This window comes from Tachysurus fulvidraco, chromosome 10 (genome assembly GCF_022655615.1).
Source record: "Tachysurus fulvidraco isolate hzauxx_2018 chromosome 10, HZAU_PFXX_2.0, whole genome shotgun sequence".
In the NCBI taxonomy this organism is placed as follows: domain Eukaryota; kingdom Metazoa; phylum Chordata; class Actinopteri; order Siluriformes; family Bagridae; genus Tachysurus; species Tachysurus fulvidraco.
Window position 1 is genome coordinate 8,594,311 of NC_062527.1, and position 11,610 is coordinate 8,605,920.

The following is an 11,610-nucleotide window of genomic DNA, read 5'->3' on the forward strand; positions in this document are numbered from 1 at the left end:
AACCAGGTGCACATTTATCACAGTGTGGGCCTGTAAAAGAAGACAAAAGTCTCAGCACTAAGTTTATTGCACATGTATAAGTTTGTCATACATTACATATGACAACTCATCAAGCTGCAGCTTTATTTATGATATAATGTAACTCGTGAACTAATATTAAGGTGTTAATGTCAGTGAGACATTGTATATTGCTTCATTGAAGCAGTGTGTATAAATAAATGACATCTCAGACCTTGATGCCCAGTTTTGCATTGACAGTTTGGGGTTAGAGAATTTGGGTCCTTTCCACAGGAATGAGCAAAGAAACGACCACTGCCTTTCACGTCTGGACACAGGCATGGCTGACAGGTTTCTCTTACAACAGGATCTCCAAAGTAACCTTCATCACACCTGCCAGACATCAGAGAATACAAATGCAAAATTATAAAGATCACTTCAGCTTCAAACAACTGTCACTTTTGTATGTTTGTGGGACTTTAAATATCCTGACTGTTGTATGAAATGTAAGATTTTCAAATCTTTTGAATTTTATTTCTCTGTTTTTTTTTGTGGGTTTTTTTTATCAGAACTCATACCTTTCACAGTGGGGCCCAGTTGAATGCCCCCTGCAGTTTAGACAGACTCCAGTAATGTGGTCACAGAGGTCAGACAGCCCGTTACACTGGCAACGTCTGCAGTTAGGAAAACCATAATATCCGGAAATGCATCTATCACATCGTCGGCCTGTGATTCCATTATGGCATTGGCACTGTCCGGTTTTATGGTCACAGAACTCAGCTTTGGAACCCGAGGGCTCGCAGTTACATGCTGGGAAAGAAGGAGAAGTCATATGGGTCGTATTCACCAACCACTCATCGGAGTTGATGTTAAATCAACATCATGTTATTAAGATTTCTGTACAAACAACAGTTATGCATCAACACTTGCCTGTAAGTTATGTCTATCTTTTTTTAAATGCGTACTACTTACGTGAGCATCCATTTTGTCCAAACCCATAGGTCAAAGGGGTGCAGGTGTTGCAGCAGCGGCCAACCACGTTGGGTTTGCAGTCACATTGTCCTGTAAATTTACTGCAGGATAAGCTGAATGACCCCACAGGATTACATCTACATGCTGGAGGAAAGCACACACAGATTATTATTAATGGTGACCCAAAACTTTTAAAGAGTACCAAATGTTATAAAATGCTGGGTCAGCTTTGCTGTTATGTGGCTCAATTTGAAATTTTCTTAGTAGGCACGATGAAGTACTTATCATTTGTAAATAACCACTTTCACATATTCATATGAAGTTGACAGCACACTTCTTATAGCAGTTCAGTCCTGTTCAGCGAGTTTTTTGTCGTTACATGAACAGTACTGTATTATTTCTATTATGCTATGTTTTTATGACATATATTGGTAGGATACTCACGTATTGCACCATTATGGATGTATGCTGACATGCTGGCAACCAGTTTTTCACACACCTCAGGCAGAGTATTTTCTCCTGCCTGTGCACCGAGCTCCACACAGCGATACTTCTGGTATTGAGCCAGGGATGCATCAGAGCAGAAATTTGGCAAAGACTCCATTTTTGGAATAAGTCCCATCTAAGGATTATATTTCAAGTACAAAAAATAAGAGTTTCAATGCTTTATTTTAATTAATTTTGTGAATGTTTAATCCATGGTGGTGGAAATAGGAAATATAACAGCTTACTGTATCTATTAGAATATGTGAGCTGCAGTAAGGGTCAGGATTTTCAAATGTGATATCCACATAGTACCTGACGCCAGCGCTGAGGCACACAGAAGGATCCAAGATAGCCATCCTACATGTAATGAAACATCAGAGAATATCATAAAAAATGTATGAGAACAATAACACAGCAACAGTGAAGTGCTATAAGAAACATTAGCTGAACTCAGGTTTATTATTCTGACTCATTAAGCCATCTATTGATTGATTCCATCTATTTAATTAGTTCGTGTTTGCCTTTCCAATTGTGGCTCCTGTTTGGCTAGAAATGAAAACCGGCATCCACAGTCTTAACTATGGATTAAACTTGACACCCTGGCTTAAAATGGAAAGCAAATGAATCTCTAATGTTTCACGCAAAATATTTTACATTGTTCCAGCGATCACAAGAATCAGCTCACCTGCTGGTGCTAGAAAGCGTAAAGGTTTTCTCGGATGGATCATATGGACAATTTTCATGAATAGATCCTAATGGCACAATTTTTACAATGGCTGTCCAATCATCTGTGGACTACAGTAAAAAAAAAAAAACACACACATTCTAATTAGTACAAGTGAAATAACACAGTGAATTATTATAATGATTATAATTATGCCCCAATTATATTTTTGTATATTGTATAACCTGTGCCTCATAGCGAATAACAAGATGATAGTTAAGAGTTAAAGGGATGTTGGTGACAATAAATCGGAGTCCTGCTCCATCTTGAACCCGCACAACTCCTGGTCCAGTCCAAGTAATAGGTTTATCTGGAGTATGTGGTCGTAGGATGACCTGATGGAGGGATCCTGGCTGCAGGGGAATGGTGCTCTGGAGGACCAAACAACAATGTTATGCTCAAACAGCATGCCAGTTTTGTCAGTGTGGTTTATTAGTCTGACACTACGTCTGACTATACCTGGCCTTGTCTTCGTTTTCGACGGCTTTCACGCTTAACAACCACAAATCTGCCATCCCTGAACTCAACATCATAGCCTTTGCTTTTGAAGTAGTTCACACAGCTAGGCAGAGTGACAGCAGGAGGGAAAGTCTGATATGCTGTAGGAGGCCAAGTATTCTCATATGTAGGAGGCCCAGGTAGGTTGGGGTCATAAGGCTGTGGTGTAGGCTCAGGTCGGTAATAAGGCTGTGGTGTAGGCTCAGGTCGGTAATAAGGCTGTGGTGTAGGCTCAGAAGCTATGGTTCCTGGGGGACAGTATCGTGGTGGAGGAGATGTAGCAGGATACAGGGGTGTATTAGGTTCTACCTAAAAACATAAGTAAATTTTTTGTTATTCTTCTCAATCATAAAGTATGACATCCTGCTATATGTTTTATGTGAGCCCTACATATTAAAACAAAAGTTTAGAGGCAGTAACAGATTTGAGAAAATAGGTCATTCATAGTATAATTGTAGAAGTTCAGGCGGGTTAATTTTGGTGACCCACCAGGTCAGAGAAGCACTTGGTGTCAAGAGGAGCAGCCTTTTCTGCCTCATAGAGGTAGAAATCGAGAGGGGCCAAGAAGTAACCAGGAGCAGGTTCACTACAGCGAGGTCCCACCATATTGGCTCTGCACTGACATTGGCCATTCTCTGAAGAACACCTACAATAAGTACAAATAAACTAATCTAAACATGCATACTTGTGGTGCTGGTTTTTTATTTTTCAGAGGATATAAAAGTAAGAAGTGTTTAGTTGTCTGCTGGCATACAGAGTACTGAAGGCTCCTCCTATGTCACAGTCACAAGGTTGACAATCATAGACTGTATTTCCTAGTCCCCAGTATCCTGGCTTAAAAAAGCAAAAGAACAAAATATGAAGGAACAAAATGTTCTATGGAAGTAATCTTTATCCATTATGATGCATTTTGTAGGAAGGAATAATGGATATTGTGGGACTCACCACACACTGATCACACTCTGGTCCCTGAGCAAAGTGATCACAAATGCACTGGCCTGTGTTCTGGTCACATGGGGAGGTGCTTATAGTGCCCAAGAAGTTACACATACATCCTGATCATGTCCACAAGAGCATAAATAGACAAATCATACGGAAAGACGAATTTTATTCCTTGATGTAATTCAGTTTGCAAATTAAAGGATTTCTGCATCCAAAACTATTAAAGCATTTAAGTGGTAACAATTCTGCTAAAAAAAACACTGTCTTTACTAACATTTATATCTGATATTTAAAAGTGAAAAGTATATATCAAAGCAAGTGTACATTTCTTGAATATGGGCTAATTTATTGTTTAATATTTTTACTGAGATTTTTATAAATCAAAGCTACATTTATGCTGCTGATGCTTTTAGACATTTCAGGATGATTTGAATTATTTGTAGACATATATGCTTTAAACAAACAGACAAAACAAACAAACAAACAAACAAACAAACAAACAAACAAATAAATAAATAAATAAATAAATAAATAAATAAATAAATAAATAAATAAGTTTAATTGAAGATTATTCAAGCTTATGAGGTTATAAAGCTTAGAATCAGTACAAATGTCAAGAATGATTTTTATAATCATGTAACTGTTTTATTATAATCTTATAATAGGAAATAATAGAAATATTTGACTATATTCAAGACATTTTCACTTGCTAAACTGATTTTTTGTTGCAGTGTAGGAAAAATCAGCAGAGGCCTTCTTACTCTGGCAGCCTCCAGGGTCTTCCTGGCTGAGTCTAAAGAATCCAATCTTGCACCGGTCACAGCGCTCTCCCTTTACATTCTGCTTACACACACACTGACCACTCACTGGATCACACAACCCACCCTCCACAGACCCTGCAGAGTTGCAGACGCAAGCTAGAGAGAAACAGAATAAAGTTTAATAAGATATAATAATTGCTCCTCACCTATACCTAAACGATAACATTAAACTCTTGATGCATTCTCCCCATAAAAACACTCACGTATGCAAGCATAAGGGTCATTTAGAGAGCGCAGCGGGTCCTTGTAGTAGTGTTGCTTGCACAGTTCACACTGAGCGCCCATGCGGTTGTTTCTGCAGTCGTCACACACACCTCCACTGATCTGCCCAGTGCTTATGTAGCGCTGTAGGTCAAAGTGACATCGCTCAGAGTGTCCATTGCAGTTGCACTCTGTAACAACATGTGGAAAAGTGCAGAATTATTTATTTTCTACCATGTTTTTATTGTCCCTGTCTATCCCTAGGGCTTCCCTTGTCTTACAGAGCCAGCAACTATGACTGTTGGAGCTATTATTAGTAATATTTTTGTTGTTCCAGCATTGACTTTACTTCTGCAGACATGTGGGTCAATGCTTCCAGCTGGCCTCCAGGGGGCATCATTGTAAAAGTCCTGGCACTTCTCACAGTTGCTCCCCATAGTGTTATGTTGACAAACACATTTCCCATGAACCTGGGAAGAAAAAGCCTCAGTTAGAGCTGATAGTACATACTACTACACTGAATGAGTGTGTCAAAGCAATACAGTATAAAAATATGAGATTTCTCACCATTCTACTTATAGCTATTTTTCCACACTTATTTTCAGTGCCTAAAAAGCATTTTCTGCATATCTCTAACAGGCCAAGTGTAGTATACAGTATATTATCTATTGAAATTCATAAACTGGTGACATGCTCACCATGCCAGGTTCATTGAAGGTATCTCCACGTGGGTTATAAACTGGCATACACTGGCTGGCATGGCCATTGCAGAAGCAGCTCCCTCTGACCACCATCTCATAGAGGGCATAGTAGTATTTGTCCTGTGGGTTCCTCCTCTTCCGCCCCAACAAGTCATCACCCAGTGTGAGTAAACGTGTAAAGTTCACTCGCAGATTAGTCATGGTGATGAGTTCTAACAGCAAAAAAACCCCAAAAAACTACTTACTACTTATGCTACTCATCTTCTGTGTGGAATTTATATTTGTTTATATAGCACATATATATTACAGGAACTGTTGTTTCAATAATTTATTCAGTTCCTTTAGCCTTTAGGTTGAAATGCATTTGTATCACATAAATAATTCAAGGAGTTGTATCATAATATATTATACAAGCTAGTAATGTGCAACATCAATTCACAGCTTCCGGATACCAAAAAACTTAAACATAAACTTCTTTTACCTTGAATGGTAGGGTCAAATGGATTTTCAATATGAAAGTGGGGGTCCAAAGCTTTTAACACCACCTATAAGGGATTTGCAGTATTCAGAACAGATATTATACAATGCTAAACACTTGATTAAAAGGGCAAATTTTGAAAGAGGTTATACCTCGCCATCAGTAGAAGGCTCGGCTCCAGAGTAGCGGCTTTCACAGATGAGGTCATCTATAGTTTCTGCTGGTCCTGCTGAGATTCTGGGGAAGTCGCTAGCACAGTCTGCAGAGAAATACCTCAACACCTTCCAAGTATGACCAAAATCCTTTGACTTCTCTACCAGCATTGCAGCAGGTCTGAAACTCTGTATATTGATGGATCAGTGAATGATGGTGTTAGTTAAAACACATTAATTACACCACCCCTCCACAACCAACACTAAAAACAACAACAACAAAAAACAATGAATGTACCTTGAATGTCATAACTAAATGGCTAAACTGAAACATAGTCTCCAAGTCTAGTTGAATGCTGACTTGATGCACATCTGAAGTATAAGATAGAGTTAAGTGTTAATACATAGCAGATGGATTAATCAGCCATTATTGATATTTTATACTTTTGATGATTGTGGATTCTAAGATTAATTTTAGGTTTAGTTTGTGTGTGTGTGTGTGTGTGTGTGTGTGTGTGTGTGTGTGTGTGTGTGTGTGTGTGTGTGTGTGTGTGTGTGTGTGTGTGTGTGTGTGTGTGTGTGTGTGTTTGTGTGTGTGTGTGTGTGTGTGTGTGTGTGTGTGTGTGTGTGTGTGTGTGGGTGGGTGGGTAAATTTTGGGAGAACTCACTGTTTACAGACTGCCACCATTTCATCTTACGCTCTGGCTCAAAGGTGGTTATGATATTTTCTATCCGATGGCTATTACGATTGTTGTATCGATTGTAGGGGCTCCGAGAGTCACAGGTGAAGCATTTCTGTTCATCCTATAGAATACATGACGTTTGATGAAGTATGAAAAGACTCATTGCGTCAAAAGGACAACTAGAGGACTATAGTTTTTCAATACTACTCAGTTTTGTGTAAACAAGATCTTTTGATCTTGTCCCTGGATGGGACACCAAGGAAGCACACACACACACACACACACACACACACACACACACACACACACACACACACACACACACACACACACACACACACACACACACACACACACACACACAGGAGCAATTTGTTGTAGCCAATTCACCTTTGAAGAGCATAAACTTCACACAGACATAGAAATACTATGCCTTTAGCTTAAAGGAGGATGGGGTAAAAAGAGAAAGAGGCATAAATTTGTCTAAGGAGAGGAGAGCCCTATCACACTGGCAGATCTGAACATGCCTGTAGCATGCATGCGCAGGGTTGGTCACATTGCTTTCAGTCTACATCAAGTTCAAACTCTCTGTTACTTGCTGACAGCCGGATTTGCGTTGGGTTTTGATTCTAGAAAATTTATGTCACGGCAAACATACATTTACTATAACCACTGACTGCTACATATAGTAAAATGCCTGGCTCTCAGCTGGGAAATATGACACTGTGCTGTACTGCAATATAAGCTATTTCCTCAGGGCACAAGACTCCCATTTAAAAAAATGAGAAGAAATCACTTCTGAAGAGTGATTTATAAAGTATAATTGCAAGAGGTACTTAAATAAGCATTCTCTGTTCATTCTTCAGTTCATCTTATCGAGCACTTCAGTGAGCAGCTATAACTCTAGTGTAATTGTACATACAATTCATTATATAAAATATAATAAACTCCAAAATCTAATTAACATTATGGAATAGTGTGTTTTAGAACTGACCTCAAGGTAACCCAGAATGCAGTAGTTCTGGGGCCCATTTAGGCCACAGGTGGATGAAGCAGAGAGTTGAGCAGCACGGCCCACCATAAGATCACCTAGTGTGGGGTGGCACGAGCTCCCCTCACATTCTCGCTGTAGGTGAGCTGGCTCCACCAGAACTACAAATTAAAAAAAGGAACAAATATTGCAGATAAATTAAAAATCTTATTATATGAGCTAACGCCTCTTTGGGCCGTAGCCTTACATCTTTTTCAACACACGCTTGGAATTTTATAGGAGATCAAGTTGCGAATTGTTTAACCAATCATCTGTACAGAAGCAGTTGAGAAAAAAAAGCTATTTTCGAAAAAGACTGCTAAATCAAGTTAAATCAAAATCCACCCTGCTTATAAAAACAAATCCTAGAAAACATCTCAAAAGGGCAAGTGTCTGCAAGAAAATAGCCAAAAATAACCATGCTAGCTCAGCAAGTGATCACATGTTTGCGCTGATGAGGCATACTGAAATGATTTTTCTGTTAAATTCCAGCAATGTCAGAGCAAATCCGGGTATACTCACAAAAGAGCAGCACTGCAGACATCCAACTTTCCCACATTGTTGCTTTAGCTGTGAAAATCATGGGCTGAAGTAAGAAAAGAGAGAAAATGAAAATATTTGTTAATAAATTATTTAAAATTTTGAATTCACACCACCAGGAATTGTATCGGCTGCAACAATGGATTTCAATTTACAAACTTTAACCTTATTACCACAACCTTAAAATTATGCAACATGTTCCATTTGTAAGCACAGACAAAGATTCCAGCAGATGCACTTCATTAAGCTCTGACTGCCTGCGATGCCTCAAGCCATTCAATCTCAACATGTACAGTCCTAAGAGTTCCTCAGAGAAAAAGCTGCAGCAGCCTTCAGCTCAAAGGGATAATACATTTTCTACATATACTGACGTGCCTGGAATTTAAATTGTTCAACATAAATGGGTCAATTCATTTTAGACCTTCTAGAAATTCTGCAAAGGTAGAAATTGAATGAATCAACATAGTACTGTGAGACGATGGGTAATTTAATATACTTTATTCCATAGAAACACTTGTTTCCGGTGTAAACTTCCAGACATACGACTAGAAGCCTAACACTACACACAAAATATGCTAGTAAAATACAGCACAGCAACGAACCGTTCTTCTTCCTTCTAATCATTTTAAAAACACGTGTTGATAGTTGTGGAGCTAGCTAGAAGTCTGCAAGTCTATAAAGAAAGATGATACCTTAACATGTCAAATTTTTAAAGATCGCTTTCTTACAAAATAGAAATGTCATGTTCCATTAGTCTTATTCTGTAGTTGTAGTAAAACCAAGTACAAGTGGAGATTTAACACGTTTAACTTCCCAGAGGATGTGTTGCCACAAAGCCTGCAATAGTATTGAACAGACAAACTGAGAATGTAAATGTTTAGTAATTACTTTACTTAAGTTTAACAGAAAATATTTACAACAAATGAATTATTACTGTATATGGAGAAACTGTAATGTGCAGTATCACATTTTAGATAACTACAATCAATATAAAGCTATAAAGTATCTTTACAATGACACTTTAAAACATACAATAACACTTACATATAAAATAGAACAAATCCTTTGCAGAAATGTAATGATGTTCATTCAAGCCATTCAGTGTCTACGAATTTTTGCCTCAATGTCCACACAGCAGGCAGTAATGGATTGTGAAGCAATCACTGTAAAGGTTGAAGCATGTAAAGACACACCTGAACACCTGAGAACGTAGAAGGGTGAGAGTGTGTGAGCAGCAAAAGGAGCTGCAGGGCTCTGTGGTAAAAAGGGATTATATTGCACTGAGGGTTGATTTATATTTGTCAAACCTATGGAGTAAAAAGCAAAGAGGAGACGACAGGATGCATGTCGCATTTGATATTGGAGAAAATCAGTGATAATACCAATGTGACAATCCATAGAGTAGTGTATAATAAATGTATAAGTTTGGCACCACTTCGGTTCTTCAAAGATTGAATCATCAAACTTTCTGGCATACCGGTAAAAATTTAGTTAAAGAATAGTTACACATAAAAAAATGGTTTGTATTATATATTAAAATAAATGTATTGCTGTACAAATGTAATAAATCACATCAGTAAGCAGTTGACAAAGATCAACAAATCACTGAGATATTATGTTCCATTTTGAAAATCATCAAGTTAATGTTAACACCTGAAAAAACACCCACATCCACTCCTCACATAGCCCCCAAAGAGTAAGCCGATCCTATAGTTTTTTAATAATTCTTCATACGTGTGTGACTTTGTAATATGAGAAGTATGATATATTAGAGGATTGAGCAGCAAACGTTTTTTTTTTTTTTTCATAAATGAACTAGGGGTGGGATCTGAATTTTTGTTTATTAATGTTTTTTATAACCCCTTATATAGATAGCCCACTACAGAGAATTAAACCAGTAATTAACAACCACTTTTAACAACTTTTTAACATCAATTATTTCTTAGCAAAAATAGTTTATGGCTGAATTCATACCTAGTCCCGTCTTTATTGACACATTTTCTTTCTTTCTTGATCTCTTTATCGATCCACTGACTGTTTACAGATAATATTGTTTAGTATTTGTATTTGTTGATACTGGACTATCCAAAAAATATACCAAAATCTTTTAGGTAACTGGGTTATGTTGTATTTTATGGACGCTCCGTTTAACCATGTTGGTTTTGTGATTCTAAAACCTGCCTGCTCCTGTCTACAGCTACTTTTTGCAGCAAGCTAACAATGAGCCTGGCACTCAAGGCAGATTATGTAGGTTTGACATGAAATGGGTGAAGAGAATGCTCAAGTGGTCTGTGGAGGAAAAACTGATTCCAGCCCTGATTATTAATGGAAATGCGGTAAATTACACAGTGAGTGATAGCTCATAAGGCCAGCAGTGTTAGCAAGGATAAGCTGACATAAAGCAGATGAGCACAATATTTCTTCCTTTATCTTGATGAAATTTACTTTCATTTAATATATATATATATATATATATATATATATATATATATATATATATATATATATAAAATTAAAGAACCAATTCACATTCTCTTCGAAACAGAGTAAGTCGGTTTCTGTTATTTAACTGCTCTAAACGATTTTGCTAGATTTTATCTTAATAATTTGTTCTGAGTAAACAATGCAAGTGAACATGCAAACGATTAAGAAAACTCCAGCCAAGAAATTGATGGGATTTAGGGAGTAACTTAAAAGTAATGTAATTAGTAATGGGGTTGCAGGACATTTTTTCCAGTTAGTAATGAGTGAAGTAATCCTATTTATGCTTTGAATGGATTATTATTATAATGGATAATTATTATAAGAGTAGTTTTTACCCCTGTTCATGAGCGCCCTCTAGGTTTGCATGATCACATCTGCAATAATTGAGGCTGGACTAATAAAATGAAATAAGAAGCTTCGAATACGAGAAACCAAATTCTGCTTCATGATGTAAAAGTTACTGACAGTTCAGCAGTTTTGTTCCATCAGCAGTTTTTACTCTTGCAAGCTTAGAAGAAAAAAAAACCTAGCTACAAAAATCAAGTTGTAGCTGAAGGTGAGGCAACAGACCTCATTAAATTGGAGCTGACTCAAGTGATATGAGTGAGCCAGTTTGACTGTAATTAAAAATCATCTTTGTTATTTCTAATGTCTGTCATATCAAGTAGGTTTTACTGTCAGTCCTTTACAACTCGTATACATTTCATTCAGGACTGTGGCACAACAAATAATAGAGCAGCTCAGAACACAGATTTCTCCAGATTTATAATAGCTCCATCTAGATAGTGCAGGATATAAGAAGATAATACCTTTAAATGTGTTTAAAGTGCATTAGCCTGTTAGAAAAGCAGTGTTGATATGCTTTAAGTCTTACTTAGGCTACTTTTAACAACACGTTAAA

The 11,610-nt window shown here is 37.5% G+C and overlaps 1 protein-coding gene across 4 annotated transcripts in view; it reads right to left on the reverse strand.

The window, feature by feature from the left end:
- lamb4 (laminin, beta 4) overlaps window positions 1–9,655 on the reverse strand; it is a 16,699-nt gene extending 7,044 nt beyond the window's left edge. The window contains exons 1-23 of one of the 4 annotated variants that reach the window (XM_027172942.2): window positions 9,270–9,655; window positions 8,208–8,271; window positions 7,650–7,807; window positions 6,641–6,776; window positions 6,271–6,344; window positions 5,973–6,161; window positions 5,824–5,887; window positions 5,340–5,554; window positions 4,991–5,111; window positions 4,644–4,832; window positions 4,381–4,536; window positions 3,623–3,732; window positions 3,432–3,511; window positions 3,167–3,323; window positions 2,639–2,986; window positions 2,365–2,550; window positions 2,141–2,250; window positions 1,701–1,812; window positions 1,414–1,591; window positions 970–1,113; window positions 576–807; window positions 233–390; window positions 1–30 (exon numbers count right to left, since the gene is read on the reverse strand). The exon at window positions 1–30 is cut by the window's left edge and continues 195 nt beyond it. In XM_027172942.2, coding sequence (XP_027028743.2) covers window positions 1–30; window positions 233–390; window positions 576–807; window positions 970–1,113; window positions 1,414–1,591; window positions 1,701–1,812; window positions 2,141–2,250; window positions 2,365–2,550; window positions 2,639–2,986; window positions 3,167–3,323; window positions 3,432–3,511; window positions 3,623–3,732; window positions 4,381–4,536; window positions 4,644–4,832; window positions 4,991–5,111; window positions 5,340–5,554; window positions 5,824–5,887; window positions 5,973–6,161; window positions 6,271–6,344; window positions 6,641–6,776; window positions 7,650–7,807; window positions 8,208–8,271; window positions 9,270–9,314 — 3,256 coding nt within the window. In that variant the 5' untranslated portion in view covers window positions 9,315–9,655. The other 3 variants (XM_047819143.1, XM_047819145.1, XM_047819144.1) reach the window with 3 other exon arrangements.
- Between the last annotated feature and the right edge of the window lie 1,955 nt (window positions 9,656–11,610).